Source organism: Dermochelys coriacea, chromosome 2 (assembly GCF_009764565.3).
Source record: "Dermochelys coriacea isolate rDerCor1 chromosome 2, rDerCor1.pri.v4, whole genome shotgun sequence".
NCBI lineage: Eukaryota > Metazoa > Chordata > Testudines > Dermochelyidae > Dermochelys > Dermochelys coriacea.
The window spans coordinates 252,358,573-252,376,593 of record NC_050069.1 but is presented as its reverse complement, the minus strand read 5'-3'; the positions used below and the strand labels follow the sequence as shown (position 1 = coordinate 252,376,593).

At 42.1% G+C, this 18,021-nt stretch overlaps 1 protein-coding gene across 2 annotated transcripts in view; it reads left to right on the top strand.

Moving 5' to 3' along the window:
• RNF32 (ring finger protein 32) overlaps positions 1–18,021 on the top strand; it is a 49,103-nt gene that overhangs the window by 15,425 nt on the left and 15,657 nt on the right. For both annotated transcript variants that reach the window (XM_038392518.2, XM_038392519.2), the window contains exons 4-7: positions 7,697–7,839; positions 11,461–11,493; positions 11,982–12,106; positions 12,319–12,427. In XM_038392518.2, coding sequence (XP_038248446.1) covers positions 7,697–7,839; positions 11,461–11,493; positions 11,982–12,106; positions 12,319–12,427 — 410 coding nt within the window. The remainder of the gene's footprint in view (positions 1–7,696; positions 7,840–11,460; positions 11,494–11,981; positions 12,107–12,318; positions 12,428–18,021) is intronic.

The window sequence follows — 18,021 nt, the reverse complement described above, 5'->3', positions numbered from 1 at the left end:
TGCCCCATCTCAGCAGTGACATTAACTTTAAAGCTAAAGATGTGCAATTTAAATGTCAATATTTATAATTGTTTCACTTGTTGGTCATTTTAGCAGAAACATCGAGCTAATGCAAAATGGATTTGTCATGTAAACTTTTGGTGGGTAAACATGAATATTCTTGCATCTTGATGATTTCAACCTCCATCCCTAGGGTCTTAACAAATGCAATCATGCCCCGCTTGTATTCATTCAAAATGCTGCTGCAAAGATAATTTTTCTGGCTAGTCACTTTGACCGTACCACCCCTCTGTGTGTGTCCCACCACTTTCTCTCTCTTCTCTACTGTATTGTAACAAATGACTCATCTTTGTTTTTAAGGCTGTTCTATCCTATCCGTGTCCTACCTAGCATCACTTATTGTCTGTTGAGACATCAACACCAGCCTCCACTCTGCCAGTGTTGCCAGCCTTTGCCACCTATTTGGGAAAATTTCCCACAAGCACGTTTGTGCTTAACTCCTATATCTCCCCCCATGCATACCAGGAGCTCACAGTAAAAACCCACATAGACACCTCATTGCCCTTCATCAAATTGCTTGTTAAAATTCTTCTCTCTCATGATATCTACAAAAAATGTATGGTTAGGTAGATGATGTGCTATGACCACTGCTTTTCATTCTGACCAAATTTGCTTCGTTGTTATCTTGTGGTCCCACTGTTCATGTATCCACAGGTTGTTTCTTGTCTTATACTTAAATTGTAAGCAGGGGTGGCAGGTTTGTAGAAATTTTGGTGGTGCCCAGAACCCACCCCTGCCCAAACTCCGCCCCCCACCTGCCCTAGGCTCCAGGAGGGAGTTTGGGTGGGGGAGGTCTGGAGTGCAGGCCCTAGCTGGCGGCAGGGGATTGGGGTGCAGGCTCTGGGAGGAAGTTTGGGAATGAGAGGGGGTGCAGAGGGAGGGGGTGCAGGTTCTGGGAGGGAGTTTGGGGGTGGGAGGGAGTGCAGAGGAGAGGGCTGTGGGGTGTGGCTGCAGATGAGGGGTTTGGGATATGGGAGGGGCTCAGAGCAAGAGTAGGGGTGTAGGGGGTGAGGGATCTGTCTGGGGCTGGGAATGAGGGGTTGAGGGGGCCTCAGAGTGAGAGTATGAGTGGGGGGGTGAGGGCTCTGTCTGGGGCTGGGGGTTTGGGGGGTTAGAGAGGCTCAAGGCTGGGACAGAGGGTTGGAGTGCAGGGGGATGAGGGTTCTGGCTGGGACTGGGGATGAGGGGTTTGTGGTGTTGGAGGGGGCTCAGGGCTGGGGCAGAGGGCTGGGGTGTGGGGGGCATGAGGGTTCTGGCTGGGGCTGGAGATGAGGGGTTTGTGGTGTTGGAGGGGGCTCAGGGCTGGGGCAGAGGGCTGGGGTGTGGGGGGCATGAGGGTTCTGGCTGGGGCTGGAGATGAGGGGTTTGTGGTGTTGGAGGGGTTCAGGGCTAGGGTAGAGGGTGCGGTGGGGGGGTGAAAGGTCTGGCTGGGGGTGTGGGCTGGGGATGAGTTTTGGGGTGCAGGCAGGCTGCTCCGGGACGGGCCAGAGAGGAGGACTCCCCCCTGCCCTTTCCCTGCTGGCAGCAGCAAGCTCTGGGGGAGAAGCCCCCCTTTCCTTCCCCCCCCAGCAGCACACTCACCCCCACCACTGTCACTGCATGTGCTCCTAGGGCCCCTCTTAGGTCCAGGAATCTTCCCTCACTTCCCCCATGGTGCGTACGCCTCCTCCACGGCTGTTGCCCCTGACTGTAGCCTCACTGAGGGTGAGAGATGGGGCTGCCTCCTTGCCCATCATGGGGCAGGAGCGGTGACTGTGGGCTGGTGGGGCCCCCTGTGCTGGTGGAGGGTCCCGCCAGAAAAGGGAAGGGTCTGAGGTGGAAGGGCGGGCTCAGAGTCAGTCTGCCCTGGCATTGGAGATGGGGGGCACTAGTACCCTGCAGTAGCAGTTGCTTCAGGGAGGCAGCATGGAGCTGCACGGAAGAGGCAGCCAGGGAAGCTCTGCTCCAGGGCCTTGGGGAGGCGTGCGGTGGGGGATCGGGGGAGGTGTGGGGGGAGGCGGCAGGTGGAGCTGGGCCCCTGGGCTCTGAATATTGCTGGCGCTAAGGCACCACATGGAGATGGAACGCGCCACCCCTGATTGTAAGCTCTTTGAGGCAGGACTGTCTCACTATTACATGTTTGAACAGCATCTAGTAAAATGGGATTCTGATCCATGTTGGGGCCTTTAGAAACTACTGCAATACAGATAATAAACAACAGCAAAACTTTTCTCATGACTTGAAGACTACCACGTGGGCTATTTAAATTTGCAGATTTCTGATTTATGAAGATGTCAGTCATAATTGTTTCTATTTATGCTGCAGTTTTTACCATATATTCTGTCAATATCACAGTGTATAATATATTTATCAACTTTTTTTATACAGAGAATGGCCTGTACAATGTATCTTTTTATGGATAAGGGAGTTCAACAGAGAGAACATTTCTTGTCAAATGAAATTCAAATCAAATCAAGTCAAATTCAGCACTTTACTGGCTCAGCTATAAGCAAGATTTGCTCCCATAGCTTGTCTCCTGGACCACGAAAAGGCCTCAGGATCTCTCCTCTCTCTTTTAAAGCCTAAATTTTACTTCATGAATGAAGCTGATAGAGGAATGCATTTTACTACAATGAAGTTGATGGAGAGTGCATTTTTCATTAGTGAAGAGAATATTTTACACTACTAAATGTAATACTTTAATTTCATACACAGTCTCTTTGCCTCTAGTCCTGGATTTGTGATGCAATTCCAAGCACCCAGAACTACGAGCTCCAGGATCTGTTGAGAGGGGCTGGATTAGTGTCTGGGTATCAAAAGTGCCCAGGGACAGTGCTGAGGATCTCCTAAGCCTGTGGAAAAAACAAAAAAGTACATATACTGCACTAGGAAATGTACTCGCCTGCCAAGGGAACCTGCCTGCAGCATTGGTTAAAGTTTTCTTTGCCACCTAGTTTAGGTTGGTAATGCAGCATATAAAATTGCTTAACTGCTTGATCAAGAGGCTGTTATTTTCAAAGTTACAAGAAGTTTGTGTGTGATGTGATGGAAATCTAGAGTTAAAGAATATAAACTATAATAAGAAGAAACTTAGCAATTAAAATAAGCATAATGGCTAAGGTTAAGTATACTGAAAATTTTTTTATTATCTACAGAACAATCATGCTTTTTTTAGTAAAGCAGTGTGCCTTGTGAATAATAATTTGCAAATAAACTCATAACTGAGATAAACCATAAAGCGAGACTGAGCTTTTGAAGACATCTTTTAAGCTCTGTGAAACTCTTCCCTCTCTTCACAAGGACTGGAATTGCTGGATAAAACAACTTATTTAATAATTAAAATCATAGCTGTCCTTTGAGTCAGAAGTACAGAAGTCTTCCTCACATATAATCTATGGCAGAGCTCAAGATAGTGGGTTCAACTAAGTTTTTCCATTTGCCATTTTCCACAGCTAATTGCTGCACATTACTGCTGACTCTGTGCATTGATAGCAACTGAAACATACTGGGCAGGCAGGATTATGAAGTGTTCATAAAGGTTCACACAGATAGGAGAATGTTACACTTTGTGGGTGGATATTTATCAATAAATATTTTTAGAAAGCCTCTATGAAAAATCTGTTTTAAGGAGAACCACACTGTGAAAGGAAAGATTATCACAACCGCAAACCTCATAGTTTAATCTTAGGATCTCTGCTTGATAATTTTAGGGATGATGGTATTGTGCACAGTCAAGTCCAATAACTCAAGTTGTTACATATAACTACTTCAAAAATTCAAAGGAATGGACACAGAAGAAACAGCAGTAGAATCCATCTCAGGATTGCCTAAAGAGCATCTTGTATGTCTTCTACCTTAATTTCTCTTTTAGATAAGATAACCCAGAAAAATCAGAGTGGAAAGAAACATCATAACACAGCCTCAAAAAGGTCTCAAACACGCTGGTACTTGGTGGCAATGCTAGAAACCTGATTCTTCTTATGTAAGGAACTTCTCTCTCTCCAGGACAAATTAGGCTGATGAGCTTGGATACACAAGTCTGATGGCATGAGTTTTGAAAGGTAGATGCAGAAGAAAAAAAGATTATTCAGAATGAGTCATTGTTACTCTCAGCTTCTAGAAAAGACTTTACATCTTAGGTTTATGACAGGTTTTGATCAAAATTCAGCCACTGGTAGATGCAAGAACATAAATTCACCCAAATGTGAGATTTCCAGCATTCTGTTATTCCTTAATGAGGAATTGGAATGCAGCTTAAATGGTAGCACCCTCAAGGTCCAAACTGCATCACTAGATAACCTTCGAGATTCCAGAAGTTAGACAAAACTAGATTTTCATTCACAAGGAGGTTCATCAATGCAGCCAAGATTGTCATCCCTTTCATGATGCACTCTTCCCCTACCTGGAAATTGTTCGTATGTTCATAGGTAACAAGCCTTAACAAGTTGCCCTTTTGAGCACTTTAGGGAGGTATGTCTCGTCTTCCTTTCAGTTAAAATTGCCTTCCTAGTAAAATCATTTCTGCCCTCAGGATGTCAGAGTCTGGAGTTCTCCCTATGACAGAATACTGCTTATTTTGCCCAGAAAAGATAGTTTGCAGAACCATGCCTCATTTCATTCACAGATCAAGCTACTTTGTTTGTACACCATGAGAACTGGCACTAATATTTCTGTCCTAATCCCTTGTACAGTATGGTGAAGGATGGCCCAGTGGTGAGGTGCTAGCTTAGGATGCTGGTTCAGTTCCCTGCTCTGCCATTGACTTCTTGTATGACCTTTGAGAATTCAGTCTCTCTATGCCTCAGTGCCCTTTCTGGAAAATGAGGATATAGTACCTTCCTACTTCTTAGGGGTGATGAGAATAAATAAATTGACAATTCTGAGGTATTTCGTTATTGTGACAATAGGGGCTATATAAATACCTAAAATAGATAGAAGTAACACACATACAGGATGTAAGAAGAGCAAATCGGATATTGCTAAAAGAAATTAAAAAGTTTACTGCACTGTCCCCTTTCCCTGAAGGTGCAGAAGTAAAAATACCTCAAAATCCACTTAATTGAGATGGATTAAGGGCTTCATTGTCAAAGATTATAAGGTGTGTTGGTGAAAACTGCACTCAGAGTCACAGTTTAAACCAGGATTGAGGGAACCTGCATGTCTGATGAATAAATTTGCAAGGCATCCATATAGTCAAGTCTGCATATATTTAGTGAGCACTACAAGTTGGCTTTTCATTTGACACAAGGCATGGTTTATCTAACATGCTGTGGAAGCAAAATACAAATAAAAGAATGTGATTATGGACCTGCAGAAAGTTCATTCTACTCTATCTGGTTAGAACTTTTATTTTTTATTCCTATTTCTGCCTATGCATGGGGGCTGTCTCCACTAACCATATCAATGAAGGACAGCTGGACATGTCATTTGATTGAGAAAAGTACAGCTTACCTGTTAAATTCTTCTCTCCTAAATGGCATGCCAAGAAATCTGACCCACTGTGTTTTAAGAGAGATTTTTAAAATATGTATTTGGTTAAAAGGGAAAATGTTTATATTTGATTAAAAGTGTAATGGTGTTTGTTTGAGTGTTATCCCAAAACTACATGCATTTCTTTATAGGTGCATGTGAACCTCATTTTTCAGCTTGGGAGGTTATCCTCTCACTCGTGCCATTTTTGCCAGTCTTTTTAGCACTTTATCATATGATCCCCAGCTCTAGTCCACCCCTGTAACTATTCAATGGGATCCAACCTTTGAGTGAAGATTTGCAAAGAATGCCACCTTAGAAAAAATAAATTAGCCCTTAAACTACATTTTTTTCATTTATATAGTCCTGTAATTTTTAAGCCTTTGTTTGATTTCAGAAAAAAAAATCAAGTGACTTTTTTCATTGATATGCATTAAAAACAGACATCTCTGCTCTTTTCTTTAGTATAAAGACAAATGGGCTGAATCTTCAGCTGCACCTTTCCACCTCCCCCAGTCCCAGGACTGGATGGGGGCCAAAATGGGTGGTGCTAAAGCCAGCTTTGTACTAGCTAAGGATTCCTCCATGTAGGAATGGAATCCTGAGCTGCCCATATAGTCTTGTTTTAAGGTGAACCACCTTTTCCCTTTGACTCTCTCCTCAAACATTCCCCCCCCCCCAGCCCTCTCCCGCTCATCTCCAGTTCCCTCTCCACACAGGATCTTACTGACTTTTTCAGAGAGAAAGTCAAGAAGATCCAGTGTGGCCTTCTCTCTCCCTGTCTCCCCTCCCACTTTCTTTTTATTCTTCTGTCTCAGAAAGAAGTTTCCTATTTCTTCCCCTCCTCTAACCCTTTTCTCTGCACCAGTGACCCCCTATCATCCCAACTTCTTGGTATCCATACTCCCTATGCCCCTCTCCTTGGCCTCTCACTTTCCTCCGGCTCCTTCCTTTCACACTACACGCTACAAACTTTAGTCTTTCCCATATTGCCTTACCATACTTGCCTCTACAACTACTATCTCATCTTCCCTTCATCTCTAAACTCACCAAATGTTCTGTCTACATCTGCTATTTGGAGTTCCTTTCCTCCATTTCCATCATAGACTCTCTCCAGACTGCCTTCTGCCATCTTCTAAAATGGTTCCCAAAATCTATAATAATCTCTTCCTGGCCAAAGTTTAGAACTAGTACTCCATCCTCATCCTCCTTGACCTGTCAACTGCCTGTAGTGCTGTAGACCATGCTCCTTTTTTCTTGAAAATTCGCCCTCTTTTGGCTTTCATGACTCTTACGTCTCCTGATTCTTGTCCTATCTTTAATTGCTCTTTCAGTATTTTGTTCAGAGGTTCCTCCTTGTGACACCTCCAGCTTTCTGTGTGGATCCCAATTAGCTCCATGGCTCACCCCTTCCTCTTCTATCTATACAACCTCTCTGGGTGATCTCATTCGCAAACATGAGTTCAAGTATCATTTCTGTGCTGACTATTCACACATTTGGCACTCCACTCCTGTTCAAACTAAAATTTCATCCAGTCTTCCTGACATTTCTGTGTAGATATCAAACCGTTGGCTTCAGCTCAGCATGCCCATAAGAGAGCTCTTACTCTTTTCTCTGCAAGCCCTCTTTCCTCTCAGTCACTATGGACTGGATCCCTATTGTCCCATCACTCAGGCCAGAAAACTAAGCATCATGTTTGACTCCCACTCAACCATATCTCCATATACTTTAAAATACTTGTGTATAAAAACACTCCAACAATTTTTTATATTAAAGGTTTTGAAATTACACTGTTTTTTATATGAGGCACTATGCATTTAAGTTTAATAACCCTTAAGTAGCTATTAACAGATAAGGAAATGCATATTACCTGAATGTAAAAAATTTAAATGAAAAAATATATTTCTACTTCAACCATATACATTGAACAAGGCCCAGTTCTGATAGGCGCTAAACACATCATGCATGGTGGTGAGCATGCCCAGCTACCATTGGTTTGACTGGGAGTTGAGTGAAGTTCAGCACATTGCATAATCAGGTCTGTAGTGAATACTCCATGATAGATTGAAATGTAGTTTGGTTAGAAATTTGTATACAGTATTTTAAATAGATACATAGCAATGAGGTTTATGCGAAGAAAAATGTAATCCTGTAGAATTATCAATGTCTTTTTTTTCCCCACTGTAGCTCAGAAATTGGGCTTAGTTGATCCTCCTTCCTTGCCACTAACAGCAGAAGAGTGGGATAAAGTAAAGCAAAGATCCATAAAACAGGGAGATTCTGTGCAACCTTGTGCAATATGTAGGGAAGAATTTGCACTTCAACCACAGGTACATTTATAACTTTTGGAGTGTATTCTATACAAAAACATACTTTAAACAGTTATTCACTTATTAGTTATTCATTTTCTAAAATTAGTTGTACTAGAAAATTTTTAGTTGGAACAAGAGGAAAAAATGAGAGATTCCAACTTGAGATATTTGTTGACTTAATGAGCCTGTTGTGTAACTTATTTTGCTACACTTATTCATTTGCTTTATTTCCATTTTACTTTGGTTTATATGAATTTGGTACTTGTGGAATGAACTGGATTGACAGAACTAAAGTTTAAAGACTATGCAAGAACAAATTCAATAAAGGTGATAGCAGTGAAAAAGTTCCTGTAGCACCCAGTGTGTGTCACAACCCTCATCCAGAGAGAGCTTCCTGTTAGAGGTCAGAAAAGAGATCAGTCTTCATCCAGACATCCGACACCTCTACCAAGACTGTCAGTCAGAATACAAGTTGGGGTGATTGTTTTTGTGTTGTCGAGCCATGTCCATAAAGAAGAGTACAGACCTCAACTCATTTCATGAGACACAACTATAAGATAGTGAATTTTGGTCAGTAGTGACCTTGGGTGGATTTGAACTAGTGACCTAGATGTGAAAATTCTATTTTGTTATCTTACGGCTTGGCTCTGCAAATACTTACTGCCACGTGGAGTCCCACTGAAGTCAATAGAACTTCTGAAGGTGGTATTCACTATGATCTGTATAAGTGTTTGCAGGGTCCAGTTCTTGGATTGCAAGCTGTTTGGGACAGAAATGATGTCTACTTTTTGTGCTGTGCATCACTGAACACACTGTCCGTGCTCCACAAATAATTTTTATAAATTTTGTTTTCACTGGTTCCCTTTTACTAAGAGAATGTCAATTATATTGCCTATTTAAAGGATCATTACACCACATTCTTTACATTCTAGGTTGTGCAGGCTCCTGCTGCTCAGAGATCCTGGCATTCCCAGATCCTGAACTATTCCTACACAGGTTTCAGAATGGTAACCGTGTTAGTCTGTATCAGCAAAAACAATGAGGAGTACTTGTGGCACCTTAGAGACTAACACATTTATTTGGGCATAAGCTTTTGTGGGCTAAAACCCACTTCATCAGCTGCATGGAGTGGAAAATACAATATGTGTGTATATATATATATATACATACACATACACACACACACACACATATATATATATATATATAAGCCCATCTTTTCATGTACTCCATATATGTATCTTCCTACTGTATTTTCCACTCCCACTTCATCAGATGCATGGTTTTAGCCCACAAAAGTTTATGCCCAAATAAATGTGTTAGTCTCTAAGGTCCCACAAGTACTCCTCATTTTTATTCACACACATTAAGCTGTCATATCCTGTACTCTTCAGTTCCCAGTTTTAGCTCTTTTCAAAGTCTCAACACAGTTGAGAATTTCTTCTTCTTTTGGCTGGTGTAACTCTGTTGGGCATCATTGCATTCAGCCCCAAACTTCATAAGGCACTGAGCAGCTTCAACTCCCCTTGACTTCAGTGGATGTTGAAAACTACTCAGCATTTTACAGCATTACTTACTTGAGGGTAGGGGGAAAGTAATCTAGGTAATTAGGTGTTAAAGGAAAAAAAGTTGTACTGAAGCAGATAAGCTGTGCGTGCCTAGTTCTTGCTCTTCTGTAAATTAAAGTGTTAGTCTCTGAAGGGCATCTTGTTAAGCCTCTTTATGTTGTTTGCTGGTACCAGAAGAGGTAGAAGCCAATTATTCTTAGAAATCTTCTTGATGAACCTCAGTAACAGACCCGTCAGACAGGAAAGAGCAATAGCTTCAGATGAGGCCATTTTAACACTGTTTTGTAGCTAAGAAATTTCTGGTCAGTCAGAAGAAAAACCCATACCACACATGTGGATAATAGGGATTCTATTGAGCATGCTCAATGAAATGCCTAGCTGTCACTCAAATATCTGATTGCCTCTCCAACCATTATATAGACAGATCTGAAGCTGCCCTGGAGAGAGATGTGGTATAGAATGCTTAATAGGACATTCTTTTGCTGCTGAAAATATTACTCTAGGGGGAAAAAAAACTAATAGACCTCTATATCTAGTCCTGTAAAACTTCCATAGGTCTGTGCCCACTTGGGATTTGAGCCAACCAAAAATAGCCTAAGTGGCTAAGGCCTTAACCTTAGTTCATCAGAATTATAAATGTACGGTAGTTATTGATTGTGCAATTTACTTTAAAAAAATCATGTCTTGTTTTCTTGTGATGCGAGTTTTAAAAAATTAGTTCTTTAGTTATTTGTCTCCACAGAATGAAACTGGTGTGTCCCCAATACAACTTGGTCATTTAGTCACAATTTCTGAGGGAATGTCTGCATTTTACCTTGATGGTTTTATACATCAAATATATGCAGTCTAAGCATAATTGTAATAAACATTTTATTAATATTCCCTCATATATAATTTTAGAATTACTTAAACAAAAAGGACAAGTAACTAGCTAAGATGAGTGCTGTTGTTTAGACAGATGTTAACGGTAATTAGGAGGAGAAAACCATTATTCAAAGTTGCTTGTAAGTTTCTTTCGTTCTGCATTTTGGGTTATTTTTCTGCTTTGTTGAACTGGGGTGGGGGCAGTGGGTGCATTGAAATTTCAGTTTTAGAGGTTGATTATTTACTTTTTGCCTTTTACCACATTGCTACCTATTTAAAAGAAAAAGTGTAAAATTGGACAAAGATAGGTGGTATGGTCTTGAAGAACAAGGCTGTTCTGCTAAACTCAGGCAGTCTGGCTACCCTTTAGGTCTAAGTTTTAACTAGAGAGAGCAAAAGACAACACTCATGAAAAGATTACTTTAGATTTGGCACAAAAAAGGGAAATGCCTCTGGAATTCTTTTTGTCCTGCATGTTTCATTAAATTTCTTCCCTCAAGGGAAAAAAGCCACTGTATCTGAAAGCTTTTCCTTTAGCTGGCTGTTTAGCCATTAATCCTTTTGTGTTTGCCAGCTCAGTAATACACAGTACTTGTTCTAGTTTCACTCCTTCCCCAGTTATTCCTTCCACTAAGGACCAACTGTCTTTTTTGTCTAATGCTGTACGTTTTGTCAGAATAGAGATCACTACCATTTGATATGAGTTTGGGTCAGAAAAAGATGAAGTTTGCATAAAGCTTGTGAGCACACTTTCTCTGAGAGGGCTGTGTATGCTGCATATCACTTGTTGAAATGTAAATGGTTTCTGGGGGGAAAATAACAGTTTTTATTTTAAATGCATTTTCTCTTGTCATTTTATGGCTCCTCCTTCTCCCCTTCCCCTCCCCCCATTTGCTATGGGCTTCTCTGTATGAAGTAATTCAAAATTAATGAATGACCATTTTGTTCCTTTGAGCTGCACTTTATTTTTCTAGTTGCTTCCTTCAGAAGTTTTTTATGCTGTTCATTTATATTTCTCTTTCTAGAATAAAAATTGCAAATATTTTAACTTCATTTTCAATAGAAGTCTTTTGCAATACCACCAACAAGCAGGATTGTTAACATTTCTGCATTCAGATTTTTTCTTTTACTTCATGTATTTTTGGTGTTCAGCTTTTAAACTAGTTTAAACTTCAAGCTGTTCTTGTTTTTTTTCTGTGAACAATAGGTGCTGCTTTCATGTTCCCATGTATTTCACAGAGTGAGTAGACCCTGGTTTAACTATAAAAGCATGCAATACAGCATTCTTGTATTTTAAATACTCTAAATCTACTGTAAGCACAATTTCTGGTTTTGCAAGAAGGCACTTTGACTCAATATCATTTACTGTTAGAAACATAATTTATAGATATTATTCCAGTTTTACAATGGTACATTTTGCATACAAGGGAAATCCACACGTTTGTAAACTGATTACTAATTATGTACATCGAAGTGACAGATAGCTTAATTCATAATATTTCACTCCATGTAAGTCTAAAAAGATTTATTATCCTTTTGCTTATTTCCAGGAGTTTATTGATATAAATGTATATTCTTGTAAATATATGCTCTTTTGAATTCACGAAAGGGCAAAAAATTTTCACTTAGTGTAATCTAAAGTGAATCTGGTTTATTTATGAAGAAAAATTAACATTACATCTAAAAATTATAAGTGACTACTTACATTTTTAAATAATATTTTTCTAGGCCTGCCTGAAAGCTTTTGAAAAGTTTGCAGGTAAAAAGACGTGTCCTTTGTGTAGAAAGAAGCAATATGAGACCAGAGTAATACATGATGGGGCGCGTCTGTTTAAAATAAAGTGTATTACGAGGTAAGGATTACTTCCAATAGAGCTGTTGTCACTGAACAACATTTATTTTGCCGTATTGCTCCAAGTTACATACTGAAAATTCAGCACTGGTGGATGCACTGTAAATATTTAAATATTTGAAAAATTTCAAATGATTATGTTTCAAGTAATTATTTTGTTCTCTTTAAATTTATGTTTGCATTTGTTGAACATCGACATTTTGTTTTCAACAGAATCCAAGCTTGCTGGAGAGGGTATATTGTTAGAAAATGGTATAAAAACTTGAGAAAAACAGTACCTCCTCAAGATAGCAAATTAAGAAAAAAATTCTTTGAAGCAAAGGTATGTTGCATTTGTTTCTTCAGTCTCAGTTAATGTTCTATTCTTTCCTAGCCTTCCATTAAATCAAACATTCCCAAAGGCTCAGTCAGTCCCTTTCTAGGGGCAAAGAGTGACAAACACGGTAATGTAGCTTAGGGCTGTGTTTTACATAAGGCCTAACCTGTGCTTACCCCAATAACAATATTTCTTTTCATTTTGGATTTTTCTTTCCCTTTTTCATAAATCCCAGGAATCTGTTTTTCCTGTAGAAGTACATTAAGCAGATATGGTAGTAAAATAAATGAATTGTAGATTTTGTTATTAGTCACTGGTCTTTCATAACTACTCCAAAAATTGGACTGGATAGTCCAGTTCCAGAACACTCTTACACATCCTCCAAATCCAGCTCAGAAGTGAGAACAATCACCTTGGGGCTCTCTCCCTACAGAACAAGAAGCAGAAGCAAGGCTAGTTCTTCGAGTAGTGCCTTTATGGAGGCGCCACTTGAGGTGTTCTTGCTTTGATTGGAGATTTTTGGCATCAGTGTCCGTTTGGTGTGTGCATACACTGTAGCTATCTTCATGCCCTGTACGGAAGGTATATTGGACTGTGACGGACAAATTCCCCTCAGTTCCTTCTCAACCACCTTGCCCAGAGAAGGAGCATCCTCAGCATTCACTTGCAATTCTACTTGTTAACTAGTTTTTAGTCAGTTTTATTCTTTTGTGGTTTATACCTTTTATTTGTTTAGTGTGCAGTTCTTTTTTTCCAGTTTGCCAAGGCTTTTGGCTCCTGCTATACACACACATACACACGTTCCTCTCCCTCCCCACCCAATCCCTCGAAAGTAAGGAAAGTCCTCAGAAAAGCCTATTTTTGTTGGGGTATGCCTATATCTGCAAGCTTCAAACCTTGCCTCATTTGCCGGGAGTCCTTCCCAGTTAGTGATGGCCATTCACACTGTATATGCCACCTTGGGGATATACACATGCTTGCTATGCAAGTTCTGCACAACTTTCAAAAGTTGCTCTGGGGGGGAGGCAGAGAGAGAGAGAAATAAAACTCCATCTTCTAATAATGGAGCACCACCCCCTTTGGATCCTTGTACAGCGGGCTCTAAAGATATGTCTACACAGCAAAGAAAACTTGCAGGGTGGGATGGTCCCGAGCCTGGAAGTCTACACAGCAATGAAACAGCCGCACAGGTCAGCCATGAGTTTTTCTTTGCTGTGTAGACATATCCTGAGTGACCTCCATGCCCCATCATCCTCTGCAGCTCGCTCAGCCACTGAAGCTTTGAGACCTGTTAGAGACACAGGGAAGACCTCATCTAGGAGATCCATGAAATCTCCTCAGAGAGAACACTCTTCTAAAAAGTCCTGCTGCAGCAGAGACCCTGTACTCCTAAAAAGATTTCGACGGCGGCTTCGAGTTCTCCTGGTACCAAAGACTTCCAGATCAAAGTTCACAAACTCATATAAGTTGCAGGCTTCCCATCACTTGGTACCAAAGCCACAGCAGCACTGAAGCATGAGCAGAGTACTAGAAATAAGGATCCTGTACCTAAGAAGTTGGTACTGCCTGCACCAACCGCTGCATCAATACCTCGATTGGCAATTCCACAAGTGTCGGTGCCTCCTTCGGTATCACAGCTTTCTGCCTCTTCCCTAGATCTTCACACAAGCCCATGCAATACCACAGAAGTTCAGATTCTCCAAGGACCTGTTTTTGTCTCTAATGATCCTGAGTCTCCTTTACTGACCTCAGACTCCTGGTACCACAAACCTGCATTATCTCTGGTACCTCAGGGATCGCTGGTACCTCTTGGTTTCCCACACTGTCAGACCCTCACTGCATCCTCATCTTCTCCACCATTACAATATATAGATGAGAGCTCTTCAGACTCTCAAATATCAGTTCAGGGCTCTCCTCAGTGTTTACCCAGACCTGACTCTCCTGAAATTATTCAGCCCAAGGACATTTCGCTGTCTCCATGATCTAGGGTGATTCAACAACCTCCTGGGTATGACCAGTGCTAGATGCCTCCCCAGTTTTCTTAGGGGCCGCCTCAATGGCCATACTGGGACCACTGAGCATTATAAATCACCAGCAGTTTTCCAAGGCACCTAGCATTCATGTGGAACACCAGAGACAGCATTCCCCACTCTCAGGCATTCCCCTTAGCAATCATCATTGCAGAAGGAAATGTTTGAGGAGCAAGAAAGGAGGGCTGACAAGGAGCATACTCTGCAAACAAACATATCATCATCCTCTTCAGATGAAGCAGTTACGGCTCCTTTGCTTGTTGCAGATGACTTCAGACAGTTATGGACTTGATGAAGAGAGTGGCGAACACTCTCCAGATTCCATTAGAAAAAAATCCAAAAGGCCTGCCTGTGAATAAAGTGCAGTTGAAGCCTGCCAAAAATGATTTAGCAAACCCCTGACACTGCCCCCGACAGCTCCAGAGAGCAGATAAAAAAATACTACATCCTGGCTGGGGCTCAGTGTCTTCATTTTCTCATCCCGTCCCCAACACCCTAGGAATGGATGCAGTTAATGAATGGAACAGACTGCACCATTCAAAAGCTACCCCACATGACATAGACCAGAAGCGTTTGATTCACTTGGTTGCAAGAGTTATTCGTCTGCCCCCCAGCAGTTTAGAATTGTGAATTACCGGGTGATGCTTACAAAAACAGTCACATCAACTATGCCAAATTTAAAATTATCTTATTGATCGTTTCCCACAAGAACACTGGGAGCAATTTCAGGCTGTCACTATGAAGGCACAGCTCCTGGTGAGGATGACTTTATAGGTGCCCCTTAACACAGCTGACAGGGCAGCTTGCTCCATCTCCACAGCCATGGTCATGTGCCATGCATCATCGCTACAGTCCTCAGGCTTCCTGTGTAAGGTCCAAAATGCTGTAGAGAACCTCTCCTTCAATGGCCTCAAATTATTCAGTGAGCCCACAGATTAGTCCTTACATTCTTCTTCAAGCAGCGTCCCTGTGAGTAGTTCACATTCGGATGTGCACATGCCCAGGGGCGCTCTTGATTGGAGACTTTCATTACCAGCGTCTGTGGGTCATGCCTGCACCCTAGACCTCCCTGTGCTCCTAGACCCACTGCCACTCCAGTTCCTTTTCAAGACTGTGACTTGAGATGGAGCATTGCTGTTTTCCTTAGCTAGCTATGCAGCTTGCTACCTCACTCACATCATCTTTTCTTTTGGCATTTTCTTCTATTTTTTGTTAATTAGCACGGTATGCACTTTGGGAGTTAGTGTCCCCCCTTCCCTTCTTCATTTGCCCGATAAGGGTCTTTTTTTCCCCACCCTCTCAAGTCTTGGTCCACAGACTCAAGTGCAGTTATGCCCAAGACGCAGGGCTTCAAACTCTGCCAGATGTGCCGTGGGTCTTTTCCCCTCAGGAATAGTCATTGAAGCTGCCTCCTCTGCCTGGGAGAGACTCATGTCCTCTCAAAATGTGAAATCTGCTCAGGTTCAGAAGCAGGTTAAAAAAAACCTCCTATTGATGGAGCACTCTTTGAGACTCGTGGAATCCAGTTCACCCCCTGTATCTTGAATCTAGTTGCTCAGAGCCCTGGTGACTGGGTCTGCTGTGACAGTAAAAGACCCTGAGGGCCCTTCACAATCATCCAGACCCTCTCAGAAGAAGAGATACCATTCTCCAGAATGGGATAAGAAGTGGGAAAGTCATCTCCTCGGTCTAGGTCTCGGGAGACTACCCGATATGGGTAGCGCTGATGCTCTCATCCCTTCCAGTTCTGAGATCCTGTCACCAGGAAACCAAGCCACATACCAAGAAAATGTCAGATAAACAACTTAGAACAGTATCAGCACTAGACTCATTGTCTTTGGAATACAAGGACTCCAGAGCCAAGCTGAAATGGTCATTGGTACTGTCTTCTGTAGCCAAATGTGAAGGGCACACTGATCACAGTTCAGTATTGTCTCCAATACCACCCAACATACTGACTCCTGAGCATCCCTGTCTAGAGTCCCCGGTACCATCCAGGTTCCTATTCCATGAGGACATTGGAATCTTTGGAAGAGCCTGAATCACCATTACTGAGGGGTGCCGAAAGACACACACTGCCAATACCAACTCACCTCCTGGAGCCTATTTACCCTCCAATCCTTACCATATTTAATGATGACTCAGTCTCTGGTACCAGTGTGGTCACCAGCCCCACACAATCTCTTTGAGGATACCAGTGCAATCTCAGGACCCTGTCCGGGCCCCAGTACCAACTAGACTAGCAGATACTCACTGAGGAGGAAACTCCCAGCAAGAGATATACCTGGCAACCTTGGAAAGGACAACCTTGAAGCCCTGCCCCCTTCCCTTATTCCTTATCACGGTGGGCTTATTGGAACCCCTGGGCTTCTTAAGGTGACTAGTTCTACAGGGTCGCATCTTATGAGGGCCCTCTTACAAACAAGAACTGCTGTCCTTGGATTCTGCTCCACAGGAGGATCTTATAGAGGAGCAAGGACCAACTGAGGAAGAAGAAACACCACCTTCAACAAATCCTCCTCCTCTCCAGATTAAGTTGTCATGCATCTTCCATCATCCTGTCAGTGATTTCAACACCTTATGAAACACATAGTGGAGATCTTGCAAATTTCATTGGAAGAAATATATGAACCCCAAAATTCCCTGTTGTACATCCTTCTTACATCTCCTCAGGGAAAAATCATCTTGCCCATCAACAATGCTCTGGTGGCCCCAGCATGTACGACGTCTTCTAGCTACAATACCACCTATGCATAAATGGGTTTACAAAAAATACTACATCCCACCCAGAGACTCACAGTATATTTTTTCCTCCCACCTTATACCCAACTCCCTAGTTGTCAAGGCTGTTAACTAACAGAACAAGCAACATAAGTCCTGCTCAGTGCCATCTGACAATGAGTTAAAATGACGATCTGCTAGACTCTAAGAGCTACTTGTCAGCTTCTTTGAAGTTCAGAATAGTCAGTTATCAAGCCCTGATGGCAAAATATGATTTTACCAGCTGTTCAGTTTTCATCTGTTATTGAACATCTGCCTTGGGACCAGAGGGAATGATTTCAAGCCCTCATAACAGAAGGCCAGACAATTGCCAAGACATCTCTTCATGCCTCACTAGATGCCATTGATACAGCTGTATATTGCATGGCTATTGCAGCAGTCATGCTCTGAGCTTCTTGGCTGCAGTCCTCTAGCCTCCCCCTAGAGGTACAAAATACTTTCGAGTACCTTCCCTTCAAGAGGCCCAGGTTGTTTAGTGATACCATGGATGGTCCTTTCATTCATTTAAATACTCCTGGGCAACACTATGATTTCTGGACATTTATACAGCTGCAACAAGGAGAAAATATAGTAGATCACAGACAGCTCTATGGTCTCACAAAGTCTGCTGCCAGCCCATGAGAGTGGCTGAAATCTCCAGGAAGAAGCCCAGGTTTGCTAAGAAAGGGCCATCTTATACAGCAATCTCCCAGTCAGTGACATCATCAAAACAACTATTTTGACCCACTTGTTGAAGATCACAAACTGTCTTCTGCTCTAGCTTCTACACTACATCTGTTCCCCCTCCAC